The 14849-nt window shown below is 42.7% G+C and overlaps 1 protein-coding gene across 2 annotated transcripts in view; it reads right to left on the bottom strand.

Moving 5' to 3' along the window:
• Positions 1-14849, bottom strand: part of elk3 (ETS transcription factor ELK3) — a 95817-nt gene that overhangs the window by 36300 nt on the left and 44668 nt on the right. For both annotated transcript variants that reach the window (XM_060843286.1, XM_060843285.1), the window contains exon 2: positions 8078-8286. In XM_060843286.1, coding sequence (XP_060699269.1) covers positions 8078-8284 — 207 coding nt within the window. In that variant the 5' untranslated portion in view covers positions 8285-8286. The remainder of the gene's footprint in view (positions 1-8077; positions 8287-14849) is intronic.

The following is a 14849-nucleotide window of genomic DNA, read 5'->3' as shown; positions in this document are numbered from 1 at the left end:
GTCACCCTCTCAAATAACTCAATAAGGTTTGTGAGGCATGACCTACCCTTTTCAAAATCATGTTGACTATCCCTGATCAACTTATTAATCTCTAGATGATTATATCTCTTATAACCTTTTCCAACACTTTACCCACAACCGAAGTAAGACTCACTGGTCTATAATTACCAGGGTTGTCTCTCCTCCCCTTCTTGAACAAGGGAGCAACATTAGCTATCCTCCAGTCTTCCGGCATTATTCCTGTAGACAATGACGACAAAGATCAGAGCCAAAGGCTCTGCAATCTCCTCCCTTGCTTCCCAGAGAATCCTAGGATAAATCTCATCTGGCTCAGAGGATGTATCTATTTTCACACTTTCCAGAATTGCTAACACCTCTTCCTTGTGAACCTCAATCTAGTCTAGTCTAATAGCCTGTATCTCAGTATTCTCCATGCCAACATTGTCTTTTTCCAGTGTGAATACTGATGAAAAATATTCATTTCGCGCTTCTCCTATCTCCTCGGACTATCATTGACTGGCTGTAATCTTACTCTAGGCATTCCTTTACTCCTGATATACTTATAGGAAGCATTAGGGCTTTCCTTGATCCTATCCAGTAATGACTGCTCATATCCCCTCCTGGTTTTTCTCAACTCTTTCTTTAGGTCTTTCCTGGCTAATATGTAACTCTCTACCACTCTAACTGAGCCCTCACATCTCATCCTAACATAAGCCTTCTTCTTCCTGTAGACAAGCGATTCAACTTTAGTAAACCACGGCTTCCTCGCTCGATCATTTCCTCCCTGCCTGACAGGTACATACTTATCAAGGACCCACCATAGCTGTTCCTTGAATAAGCTCCACATTTCAATTGTGCCCATCCCCTGCAGTTTCCTTCCCCATCTGCTTTTCCCCCAGCTATAATGCTTGCCCTCCGGTATATACCTATCCCTTTCCTTCACTAAAGTAAACATAACTGAATTGTGGTCACTATCCCAAAGTGCTCACCTACCTCCAAATCTCACACCTGGCTGGATTCATTACCAGGTAAAAACAATGACTGCAGATGCAGGAAACCAGATTCTGGACTGGCGTCCAGTCTCTCCAATGTAGAGGAGACCGCCTCCTAGCAGAGCACTTTAGGGAACATCTCCGGGACACCCGCACCAATCAACCACACCGCCCTGTGGCCTAACATTTCAACTCCCCCTCCCACTCTGCCAAGGACATGGATGTCCTGGGCCTCCTTCACCGCTGTTCCCTCACCACCAGATGCCTGGAGGAAGAACGCCTCATTTTCCGCCTCGGAACACTTCAACGCCAGGACATCAATGTGGACTTCAACAGTTTCCTCATTTCCCCTTCCCCCACCTCACCCTAGTTCCAAACTTCCAGCTCAGCATTGTCCCCATGACTTGTCCTACCTGCCTATCTTCTTTTCCACCTATCCACTCCACCCTCCTCTCTGACCTATCACCTTCATCCCCTCCCCCACTCACCTACTGTACTCTATGCTACTTTCTCCCTACCCACCCTCCTCTAGCTTATCTCTCTACCTTTATTCCTGATGAAGGGCTTTTGCCTGAAACGTCGATTTTACTGCTCCTCGGAAGCTGCCTGGACTGCTATGCCCTTCCAGCTCCACTAATCCAGAATCTGGGTTCATTATCAGTACCAAATCTAATGTGGCCTTGCCTCTTATTGGCCTGTCTACATACTGTGTCAGGAAAAACCTGCTCAAAGTCCTCCATAACAACCATCCTATTGCTATCCTATCCAGAATCATCTTTGCTATCCTTTCCTCTACATCTCTGGAACTATTCGGAGATATAGAGTTTCTAACATAGGATGTAATAGCAGAGCATTTCAATACACAGAACATGATCAAGCAGAGTCAGCATGGCTTCATGAAAGGGAGATAATATGTGACAAATTTATTAGAATTCTTTGAGGAGATAACAAACAGCATAGATAAAGGGACACAATGCATGTGTTTCAGAGACTTTGGATAAGGTACCAACATTAGGCTACTTAATAAGATATGAGTCCATGGTGTTGGAGGTCATACATTAGTATGGATAGAGGCAGAAACAAAGTTACTGGTGAAACTCAGCAGGTCTGTTGCGAGAAAGCAGTTAATGTTTTTTGAAAAGACTCAACGGAAAACAGAGTTGGGATCATGGGAGTATTGTTAGGATGGTAGTGGAATGCCAAAAGAATCAGTGCTGGAGCCACAATCATTTACAAATATATTACTGATGTGGATGAGAAAAATGAATGTACTATAGCCAACTTTATGCGTGACACAAAGACAGATGGGAAGGCAGGTTGTGACAATAACACAAGGAATCTGTAGAGAGGGAGAGACAGATTAAACGATCGGGCAAAACTTTGAACATAACCTCATGGTTACATACTTTGGTAAGTGGAGGAGCTAAATATTATTTAAATGGAGGACTGTAGAAATCTATGGGATAAAGGAAGAAATCACAAAAAACCTAGCTTACAAGTTCAGTAAAGAGGGAAGACAAATGGAATGCTGACCTTTATTTCGAAGAGATAGAGTATAGAAACAGACAGGTCTTGTTAACACTATACAGGGCACGTGTCAGACCACAGCTAGAATACTGTGAACAGTTTTTGGGTCCCTTTTCTTAAGAAAGATATACTGGCATTGGGGGTCGTCCATAGAAACTTAATTAGGCTGATGGAGGAACTGTCTTATGAGAACAGGTTGAGTAGCTTGGGCCAGTATTCATTGTAGCTTAGAAGAGTGAGAGATGATCTTATCAAAACATACAAGACTCTTAGGGGGCTTGACAGGGTAAATTCCAAAAACTTGCTTTCCCTTGTGGGAAGAGTTGAGGACCAGATGGCATAATCTAAGATTAAAGGGTCACGCAATTAAGACACAGATAAGAAGGAATTTCTTCTTTAGATGGTGGTGCACCTGTGGAGAATCTCAGCAGGTCAGGCAACATCTTTGGAGAGAAAGCAGAATTAGTGTTTTGGGTCTAGTTTTGGAACCAGTTCGGAACTCAAAATGTTAACTCTGCTTTCTCTCCACAGATGCTGCCAGACCTGCTGAGCATCTCCAGCAATTTCTGCTTTTATATCAGATCAGCCATGATCTCATTGAATGGCACAGCATCTCCTACGTCTTATGGTCTCAAGAGTAGTTCCTCCAAGATTCTAGAATCTGTTACCTGTCCATTCTAAAAGCCAATCCTGATGAAAAACGTAAGGCATTTGATAAGGTTCCCCACTGTAGGCTTATGCAGAAAGTCAGGGGGCATGGGATAGTTTGAAAATTTGGCCAGTTGGATAGAGAACTAGCTAACCGGTCGAAGTCAGAGAGTGGTGGTAGATGGTAAATATTCAGCCTGGAGCCCAGTTACAAGTGGAGTTCCGCAGGGATCAGTTCTGGGTCCTCTGCTGTTTGTAATTATTATTAATGACTTGGAAGAGGGAGTCGAAGGGTGAGTCAGTAAATTTGCAGACGATACAAAGTTTGGTGGCGTTGTGGATAGTGAGGAGGGCTGTTGTCGGCTGCAAAGGGACTTAGATATGACGCAGAGCTGGGTTGAGGAGTGGCAGATGGAGTTTAACCCTGTCAAGTGTGAGATTGTCCATTTTAGAAGGACAAATAAGAATGCGGAATACAGGGTTAACGGTAGGGTTCTTAGTAAGGTGGAGGAGCACAGGGATCTTGGGGTCTATGTTCATAGCTCTTTGAAAGTTGCCACTCAGGTGGATAGAGCTTGTAAGAAGGCCTATGGTGTATTAGCGTTCATTAGCAGAGGGATTGAATTCAAGAGTCGTGAGGTGATGTTGCAGCTGTACAGGACCTTGGTAAGGCCACATTTGGAGTAGTGTGTGCAGTTCTGGTCGCCTCACTTTAGGAAAGATGTGGAAGCTTTGGAGAGAGTGCAGAGGAGATTTACCAGGATGTTGCCTGGAATGGAGAATAGGTCGTACGAGGACAGGTTGAGAGTGTTAAGCCTTTTCTCATTGGAATGGCGAAGGATGAGGGGCGACTTGATACAGGTTTATAAGATGATCAGGGGAATAGATAGAGTAGACAGTCAGAGACTTTTTCCCCGGGTACAACAGGGTGTTACAAGGGGACATAACTTTAAGGTGAAGGGTGGAAGGTATAGGGAGGATGTCAGGGGCAGGTTCTTTACCCAGAGAGTGGTGGGGGCATGGAATGCGCTGCCTGTGGGAGAGGCAGAGTCACAATCATTGGTGACTTTTAAGCGGCAATTGGATAGGTACATGGATAGGTGCTTAAGCTAGGACAAATGTTCGGCACAACATCGTGGGCTGAAGGGCCTGTTCTGTGCTGTATTGTTCTACGTTCTATCTATGTTCTACATATCCCTTTAGGACTATGAATGTATCTCCATCTGATGGACTGCTGTGGTTCATGAAAGAAAAATGGCTAACTGGAAAACCGTGACAGGAGGTTACAGAGTCAGCACAGATTTACAAAGAGGAAATCATGCTCGACAAACTTATTGGAATTTTTTGAGGATTTAACTAATCGACACGATAACAAGGAGCCAGTCGATGTGGCTACTTGGACTTTCAAAATGGTCCCATATCAGAGATTGGTGGGTAAAATGGAAGGGATTGGGGGCTAATGTACTGACATGGATAGAGAACTGGCTTGCTGATAGGATACAGTAAAAATAAACAGGTAATTGTCTGAGTGACAGGCAGTGACTAGTGGGGTTCCACAGAGTTGGATGATTGAATGGCTCGAAGGGCCAAATAGCCTATTCCTGCTCCTATCTTTCTAGGAAGCTAATATGTTTAGCCCATCTTTTTTAAAGGTAATGCAACAAACAGATTTGGATTTGAATGTGTTGTATGAAACTAGCCACTGAGAAATGAATAAAAAATAAAATCTTCCTTATTCTACATGTGACTCCATACACACAGCAATGCAATTGACTCTGAGCTGCCCTCTGAAACAGCCCACAGAGCCACTATCGCCTGCCGTTCTGGAATCCATATTCTAGGAGGGATGTGATAGCTCTGGGAGAGTGCACAGGGGAGATTTGCCAGGATGTTGTTGGGCCTGGAGAGTTTCAGTTATGAAGTGGGATTGGAGAGACTGCAGTTGTTTTCCTTCAAACAAAGGAGATTGCGAAGGGTTATAATTGAGATATATAAAATTATGAGAAGCATAGGATAGACAGGAAGGAACTTTCCTCCTTGGTGACAGGATCATTGGATTTAAGGTAAGGGACAGAGGGGATGAGAGGAAAAAAGTTTGCATCCAGAGGGTGGTGGGAATCTGGAACTCATTGCCTGTAAGGGTGGTAAAGGCAGAGACCCTCATAACATTTAAGAAGTATTTCGATGTGCACTTGCGACACCAAGATTATGGGCCAAGTGTTGAAAAACTGATTTAGAATAGTTAGGTGGCTATTTAAGACTGGTGTGGACATGATATTCCTTTTTCTGTGCTGTAGATCTCTACAAGGAATTTGAGTGATGGCCAATATTGCTCACTTTATCAATGATGTCTATATTTTGTTAAAGGATAAGAACTGTAGCAAGTAGTTGCGGATTCTTAAATAGAAAGGCAGGCGGGACACATTGTGGCCTGTGAGAGGAATAATGGCTGCATTAAGTACTTGCAGGTGAGGTTCAGTACAGGCAGAGAGGATTAAAACTCCCATTCAATATATGCCAACCCTACTCACTGGGAGGGCTCCAATTGCACCAGCTTATTTCCTCCATTTCCCACAAAGTGACAGTCTATATTCTGACTATCATTAGCAAAGATACACAGACAAAATCAAACCCAGTGCAGGTAATGATCCATCCAGCCTGCTCCTAGAGGACACCCTTTGCGATCTGGAGCTGGGTTCCAACACTGGAACCAGAGTTAACCTGCAGCACTCTAAAGGGGGAGGTGATGATGATAGTATTATCAACAGACTATTAAGCCAGCAACCTAGACAAAGGTCTGGGGACAAAAGCAGAAAGTGCTGGTGAAGCTCAGCAGGTCTGGCAGTATCTGTGGAAAGAAAGCAGAATTATTGATTCAAGTCCAGTGACCCTTCTTCAGAGCAGAATATTCTGGGGATCTGTATTTGAATCCGGTCATGCCAGATGCTGGAATGTGAATTCAGTAAAAATCTGGAATTTAGACCCTAATGATGACCGTGAAGCCATTGTTAATTGTTGCAAAACATCCACATGTTTTACTATTGTCCTTTAGGGATGGTAACTGCTGTCCTTAATTGGTCTGGTCTACATGTGACTCCAGATCCCCCAGCCCTCTGTGAAATCCGAGATGGGTAATAAACATTGGCCTAGCCAGCGATCCCCTTATCTTGTAAAAGAATAAACCAAAGCTGAAAATGTGTTGCTGGAAAAGTGCAGGTCAGGCAGCATCCAAGGAACAGGAAATTCGACGTTTTGGGCATAAACCCTTCTTTCCTGAAAAAGGGCTTATGCCCGGAACGTTGAATTTCCTGTTCCTTGGACGCTGCCTGACCTGCTGCGCTTTTCCAGCAACACATTTTCAGCTCTGATCTCCAGCATCCGCAGACCTCACTTTCTCCTCAAAGAATAAACCAACACCATTTAACATTTAAGCAGGCTCACCATTATAAAATGTGTTCTCTGTGCCTGTAGAACAATGTTCTAATCCAGCTACTGAAAATTTTCCCTCAGATTATTAGTTTTCAGGTTATCTCATTTTGTAAATGATTCGAAGTGAATTAGAAGTGCAGTTATGAATCGATCACGTTGTCAATAATTTTGTTTTGACTTTCTCTGAGAAAAAGCTGCCTTCAGAACTGCCTCACTATTAAACATCTTTAGCAGCACATCACAAAAGGCATTTTTTGATATTTGAACAGAGAAAGAATTTCAGCTGAAGAAAGATTTCTGTTTGTCTGCAGACTTAAAGGTTGTAACCAGCAGTTTAAAAATAAATACTGAATGCACTCACCTCATGTGCAGGTTTACCTTTCAGCCAGTGATACAGTGACTGCAGCCAGCAGGGGGCAGCAACTCTCACAGAAACAAAACAGATTTGACAGGGCAGACACTGAAAGGTTTTCTTTGACAGAGGAATCTAGAACATGGGATATGGGGTTGATCATTTAGGACTGAGCTGAGGAGAGATTTCTTCACACAAAGGGATGTGAAGCTTTGGAATTCTCAACCTCAGAGGGCTCAGTCCTGGATATATTTAAGACAGAGACCAACCAACATTTGGACACTCAAAGAATTAAGGATAAGGTGATTGAGTGGGAAGGGGTTGTTCATGTGCAACCTAAGTAGGATATTTTCAAATAGAGAATGATGCTCAACAGGTTGAAAGGGCTACTTCTGCTCCTATTTCTTGCATTCCTGCATTCCTTAGTTCTGAGGAAATATCTCAGTTATATACCAGGAAACCATCAAATTCTCTTTTCCTTTGGAGCTCCTGCTCCACCTTCAAGATGTTTCCTCCTCTCCATTTTTAGGTTTTCCTGACACAGGGGCAAGATATGTTGCTAATCTTAGCCCAATCTCCCAAAGTTAGATTAAAATCAGGATCAAATGTAAAATGCATAATTGGGGAGAAAAAGATTCCCACATTGTTTCCCACAAGAAAGGAGGGATAAATCAATCACCTTGGGAGACTGGGATTGGGATCTTCACCTCCAGAGTATTAGGCCTGAATTCCCATAGGCATGTGCAGAAACAAGCTCATATCCCACACTAATGGATCCCCAATCTACTAATTGCTTTATCAATACCGTGTATACTATAGCCATTAGTAAGACACTGTACTTCCATTCCCAATATACTGTCTTCAAAATACTTCACCCCTTTCCCAATATATTGCACCCAATCTTCAATACAATGGTATTGCTCCCAATATACTGCACCTTTATTCACAAAATACACACTGTACTCCATCCCCAGTACACAGTACCCCACTCCTGTACTGTAGCCTATTGTTAATACACTACTATCCAACCTCCCTCTTTACACTACTTTGTGAAATCTAATTCCCAGCTCCAGTTTCTATGTCAGAACAAAATGGTTTAAATTTCTTCTCTTCACAGGAGCATAAATACCTTATCATAATAATATCGCAGGGCTCGGCTCAGCTTATCATAGTTCATGTTGGTTTTGTTTTTCCTTAGTCCCCAAAGTTTAGCAACCTCTTCTGCCTTAAGGAGTTTAAATTCTCCGTCACTGGACGTCCAGCAGATCAGATGTTCATGTTTTTGGTCAAGCAGTAACTGCAGCAGGAACTGCCACAGTGTGATCGCACTCTCCATACCTAAAACAGATAAGTACACACATGTTAACTTCTTCAATTCCCCTCTCACATTTGGTGAACACAAAAATGCAAAAAGTGAAAAAATAAGGTGTATTTACAAGTAAATTAACCGAAGTTTTTTTTTATTCGTTCGTGAAATGTGAAACTCAACAGATAGGGCAATATTTGTTACCCATCCCTAACTATCTCGGAATAGAGTGGCTTCTTAAGGCATTTCAATGAGTAATTAAGAGACAATGCATTGCTATGGGTATAGAATTACTGCAGGATGACAAAACTCTTCAGGGAAGGACATCTAATGACCAGCTTCATTTTTAACATCAAACCGTGATAGTCATCCTGGTAACCATAATTGAGACTAACTTCATCTTCCTTATTTATTGAATGAATCTAAATTCCATCAGCTAGTGAGGTGGGCCATGAATCCAAGACCCAAAGCAGTAGCCCAGCTCTCCAGATTACTAGCCGAGTGACATTACATCTACAAACTATCTCCTTGGGTAAGTTTTCTGAACCTGCTTTAGTCTGTCTGTTTCTTAGAAAGGGTACCCACTCAGAGGGGCCATAATCACTCAGCCACTCCATTGAATAATTCTTATGATTTACTGAAATGTTTTCACACTAATGTTTTTCATTCTAGTTCATTTTTCATCCCAGGTAGAAAACAGTCAAGAAACCTGTAGTTCCTGCTTTGTTACCTTATATTTCCTATCGGGTGTATATGACGACCACTTGGTGACTTGCCCCTGCATTGCTCACTCTGTCCCTTTGACATCCTTGTTGCCACTTGGATGGCATTGGTACAATTAGAAACATTCTAGAGTGTCATAGCCACAAAACTCCATCGTACTATTAAAGACAAGTTAACATACAGCAACTGAGTTCATATCCTAGGGAACACAAGGACATGAGAGACAGCAGCAGGAGTACAGTAGAGCATTGAGCCAGCTCCACCATTCGGGATGATTAGTGCTGAATTCTGCCTCAATTTCTCTTTCCTGCCACCTCTCCTCACCCCTTGAGACTCTGTGAGATTATAAATAGCTCAATCTTAATCCTAAATATACTGAACAATAGAATATCTGGGGTAAGTAAAAAGCCAGAGTCCACAAAGGATCACAGGTATTCCTCCTGGAAAAAGACAATTGGTTATCTATAGCTTCAAGGTAACCACTCTGCAAGCTCGGCGTAAGGTATGGGGACAGGTCTCCATTAACTACCACAGCTGGGGCAGGGATTGAACCCACACTGCTCACTTTATTCTGCACCTAAGCTAACCAAACAAAATCACCCAGCACCTCGGCAATCCATTGCAGAGAATTCCAAAGATTCACAATGTGCTAAGTGAAGAGATTTCTCTTATTTCAGTCTAAATTGTTGACTCCCTATCCTGAGACAGTGTGCCTGTGTCCTCCATCAGTGCAAACAACCTCTCACTGTCCAGCCTGTCAAATTATTTCAGAATCTTGCATATTTCAATGAGCTCACCTCTAGTTCTTCCAAATTGTAAATAATGTAGACGCAAACTATTCAGCCTCTCGTCAAAGGTCAATTCCCTCTACCCAGGAACCAATCCCATGAATCTTCACTGTACTGTGTCCAATACAAGTTTATGCTTTTTCAAAAATGGATATCAAAACTGTGCACAGTATTCCAGGCGAGTTTTGTCCCAAGAGCTCTTCATTCTTGTACTCCAATCATCTCAGAATAGAGGCCAACATGCCATTTGTTCATCCTAAGTGCTTGTTATACAGGAATTTACTTCCTGTGTTCTTTGTATGAAAGCAGCTGCAATTAACATTTTGCATTTTCTAAAAGTTATTCTGGTTTTCTATTAGAATGACCAAAATGAATAGCAACACAATTCTCCACAAAACACTCACAGTCACTTCAACTCTTTGCAACGTGTGTCCTGCTCACACCTGTCCTTAGGACGGAACGGTGTCTCAGTGGTTAGCACTGCTGCCTCACAGCGCCAGGGACCCAGGTTCAATTTCCGCCTTGGGCAACTGACTGTGTGGAGTTTGCACATTCTCCCAGTGTCTGCGTGGGTTTCCTCCGGGTGCTCCGGTTTCCTCCCACAGTCCAAAAATGTGCAGGTTAGGTGAATTGGCCATGCTAAATTGCCTGTAGTGTTAGGTGCATTAGTCAGAGGGGAATGGGTCTGGGTAGGTTGCTCTTCGGAGGGTCAGTGTGGACCTGTTGGGCCGAAGGGCCTGTTTCCACACTGTAGGGAATCTAATCTAATCAAACTCTGGTTTTCACTGCCAATTTTATATCATCAGCAAATGTTGATGCATCACTTTCTGTCTCTTTGTTAAAGTCATGAGTATAGATTCTCAATGATTCTTAATAGCCGAATTTCCAGCACTGATTTTGGCAGCACTGTCCTCATGACAGCCTGACAACTTGAAAAGATTCCAGTTATCCCTATTCTCTGTTTCACGTTCATTACGTGGTCCACTATTTACGTTAACATATCGCCTCAACTCCATTAGCCCTTATTTAGTTGACTAATCTTTTGTGTGGCACCTTATAAAATGACTTTTAGAAACGTTACACCACATCTACTGGTTCCCCTTATCCACCCTTCTAGTTAAATCCTCAAAATAAATTTATCAAACATAATCCCCTATTCAATAAAACCACAATGACTTTATATAATTTTGTCAGTACTGTATCAAAATTTTACTCATAAAAATTTCCACGACAACTGATGTCAGGCCTATTATTCCTGGGTTTTTTTCTCTCTCTCTCTCTCCCTCCCTGAAAAACAGTACTGCATTTCCTACTTTCTAATACATTAGGACGGTTTTAGAATCTAGGGAATTTTGGAAAATCAAAAAGGTCCTAGGGAGTGTTGCTACACAAAGAGACCTTGGAATGCAGGTTCATAGCTCCTTGAAAGTGGAGTCACAGGTAGATAGGATAGTGAAGAAGGCATTTGGTATGCTTTCCTTTATTGGTCAGAGTATTGACTACAGGAGTTGGGAGGTCAGGTTACGGCTGTATAGGACATTGGTTAGGCTGCTGTTGGAATATTGCGTGCAATTCTGGTCTCCTTCCTATTGGAAAGATGTTGTGAAACTTGAAAGGGTTCAGAACAGATTTACAAGGATGTTGCCAGGATTGGAGGATCTGAGCTACAGGGAGAGGCTGAACAGGCTGGGGCTGTTTTCCCTGGAGCGTCGGAGACTGAGGGGTGATCTTATAGAGGTTTACAAAATTATGAGGAGCATGGATAGATAAACAGACAAAGTCTGGGGTCGGGGAGTCCAGAACTAGAGAGCATAGGTTTAGGGTGGGAGGGGAAAGATATAAAAGAGACCTAAGGGGCAACTTTTTCATGCATAGGGTGGTATGTGTATGGAATGAGCTGCCAGAGGATGCGGTAGAGGCTGGTACAATTGCAACATTTAAGAGACATTTGGATGGGTATATGAATAGGAAGGGTTTGGAGGGATATGGGCCGGGTGCTGGCAGGTGGGACTAGATTGGGTTTGGATATCTCGTCAGCATGGATGGGTTGGATCGAAGGGTCTGTTTCCATGCTGTACATCTCTATGACTCTACGACTCTAGGTGCATCACTATCTCTGCACCTTTTTTATTTTAGAATCCTAGGATGTAGGCCGGAAGATCCTGAAGATTGATCAGACTTTGATCCCTTAAACTTCTCTGATACATTTTCTTCGATGCTTTTAACTACCTGAAAGAGGGGAAGATGTGATTCTGAATACTGAGCTGGTACTCAATGGTGGAACTGATAGAAGATGTGAGCACTCTTTCCCCCATTACATCCAGTTACTTCTTTACATAAGAGAGGACTATGCTATGGGAACATTGAGAACGCAGTCTGCTGAAAGCCATGTCTGAATTATATTTCTCTCCCTTGAGTTGTCATTGTCAGCTCATGTCCACTGCAGAAACCGGAACTGTTAATCCAGGCTAACACTTCAATGCAGTGCTAAGGAAGGAGCAGTGACAGAAATCACAGGTTCTGGTGCTGTTCCTTGCCCAGGTCTGAGCACTGCAGCCTCTCGACTCTCAGACCCCAGGTTCTGGGCCCTGATATAATCCTCAGGCTCTGGGATGGAGTGCTGCACTGTCACCGAAGTCGCTTTTCATTGAAGTGAGTACCTGTTTGCCCTCTTCGGTGGAGATAATAGATACTAAAAATAGAAATGACAAGTTCCTCCAGGGTTCCAGCTAATACTCATCCTTCACAAGATATCAAAAAGATGATTTTGGCCATTTATTTCATTTCTGTTAATGGGATCTTGCTATGTGCAAACTGACAACTGCATTACCTACTTTAATGTCTTTCAAACTTGGCTGCAGAGCATTATGGTACATTCTGAGGTTGTGAGAAATGTAACAGAAATGCAAGTTTTCACTTAACTACTTCTGTTTCATTAATGAGGTTAAAAACAAGCACTGGTTGCCTCTTATGTCCCTAACAGAAGGGAAAGATGAAATTAGTTTATGATTTTTAAAATAATACTGGTAAATATTTATACTTTTTTGAGGTTAGGGTCTCAGTTCTTCAGAAATACTTCAAACTACTAGATGATTCAAGCACTTTTTAAAAATTTTCAACACTTTCTAAAAATTCAGCGATGTGGACATCACTGGTAAGGCCAAAATTTGTTGCCCGTCCCTAATTGCCCTTAAACTACGTTGCTTTTGTTTTTGCATTACATGAATTCACCTCCAAAACACAGAGGGAAATTTCAATCGCGGAGCAATTCATCAGAGAATAGGTGGCCCTACATGTGGAAGAGGCAGAATCGGTCAGGAGCTGCCCCTCCAATCACAGGCTGTTCCTCTCCCATTCTTGTTGATCAGACTCAAATCCAGGAGAGAAACAGCCTGTGATTGGAGCAGTGAACATTGGGAAAGTAATTGGCAGTAGTTCGTGAGTGAGTCAACAAGGAGTCTTTTGCTGGGGCCAGTGGTGTTGGAGAAATGGTAACAGTGGGGAGGAGGTGTCTCGATGCTGAAGAAGGTGGCTCCAAAGAAAATGGGATGCAGGGGAAAAAGACAGAAAGGAGGTGTGGGATGGCCTACCAGAAAAGAATACTGAACTAACTGCCAGCCAGGTAAGATTGAAATCACTGATGCAATTAATTTCTCACAAATTAATTGGGCAGATGAACTTAGGGCTTGGATTGGTGCCTGGAAGAATGATGTTATTGCAATCACAGAGACTTGGTTGAAGGAAGGGCAGGATTGGCAACTAAATGTTCCAGGATATCGACAATTCAGACAAGACAGGGATGCAAGTAAAAGTGGGGGAGGAGTTGCTTGTTAGGGATGATATCACGGCTGTGCTAAAGGAAGACACTATGGAGGGCTTGAGCAGTGAGGTATTATGGGTGGAGCTGAGAAATAAGAAGAGTGCAGTTACATTGTTGGGACTGTATTACAGGCCTCCCAACAGTGAGTGTGAGGTAGAAGAACAAATAAGTAAATAGATTATGGAGAGATGTAGAAGCAACAGGGTAGTGGTGATGGAAGATTTTTATTTTCCCAACATTCACTGGGATACACTTAGTGTCAGAGGTCTGGAAGGGGCAGAATTTGTAAGAAGCATCTAGGAGAGTTTTCTAGAACAGTACGACCTGATATTGGGGAATGAGCCAGGCCAGGTGGTTGAAGTTGCGGCGGGGGATTTGTTTGGGAACAGTAGACAAAGATGAGAGTGGTCCTAAGGGAACAGTATTAAACTGGGCGAAGGTCAATTATATCAAAATTAGGCAGGAGCTGGGAAATGTGGATTGGACACAGCTATTTGGAGGGAAGTCCACGTTTGATATGTGGGAAGCTTTTAAAGATACTGCATGGCCTGTTGAAAGCAAAGGATAAGAAAGGCAAGATTCATGAACCATGGATGACAGGAGAAATTGTATGACTAGCCAAGTGGAAAAGGAAAGCGTACATAAGGTCCAGGTAGCTAAGGACAGAACGGACCTTACAGGAATGTCAGAAGAGCAGGACCAGTCTTAAACAAGGAATCAAGTCGGCTAAAAAGGGTCATGAAATAGCTTTAACGAGCAGAATTAAGAAGAATCCCAAAGCCTTTTATTCTTATGTAAGAAACAAGTGGGTAACTAGAGAAAAGATTGGTCCACTAAAGGATAATGAAGGAAGGGTGTGTGGATGCTATTGTATATGAACACTAACTCAATAATTCAATATAAAACTGAGATTGAGAACTGAGAAATAGTAAAAAGCTTAATAACCCCTTCTTAAAATCTTCCAACTTTACGCAAATACATTGGAAATGCATTAGCTGTGACCTCATCAGTCAGCATTATCTCTGAATTAGATTAGATTAGATTAGATTAGATTAGATTAGATTAGATTAGATTAGATTATTTACAGAGTGGAAACAGGCCCTTCGGCCCAACAAGTCCACACCGACCAGCCGAAGCGCAACCCACCCAGGCCCATTCCCCTACATTTATCCCTTCACCTAACACTACGGGCAATTTAGCGTGGCCAATTCACCTCACCTGCACATTTTTGGACTGTGGGAGGAAACCGGAGCACCCGGAGGAA

This window comes from Hemiscyllium ocellatum, chromosome 23 (assembly GCF_020745735.1).
Source record: "Hemiscyllium ocellatum isolate sHemOce1 chromosome 23, sHemOce1.pat.X.cur, whole genome shotgun sequence".
Taxonomy (NCBI): Eukaryota; Metazoa; Chordata; class Chondrichthyes; order Orectolobiformes; family Hemiscylliidae; genus Hemiscyllium; species Hemiscyllium ocellatum.
Note: the sequence above shows the minus strand (reverse complement) of the source record. Positions and strands in the feature narration are given on the sequence as shown.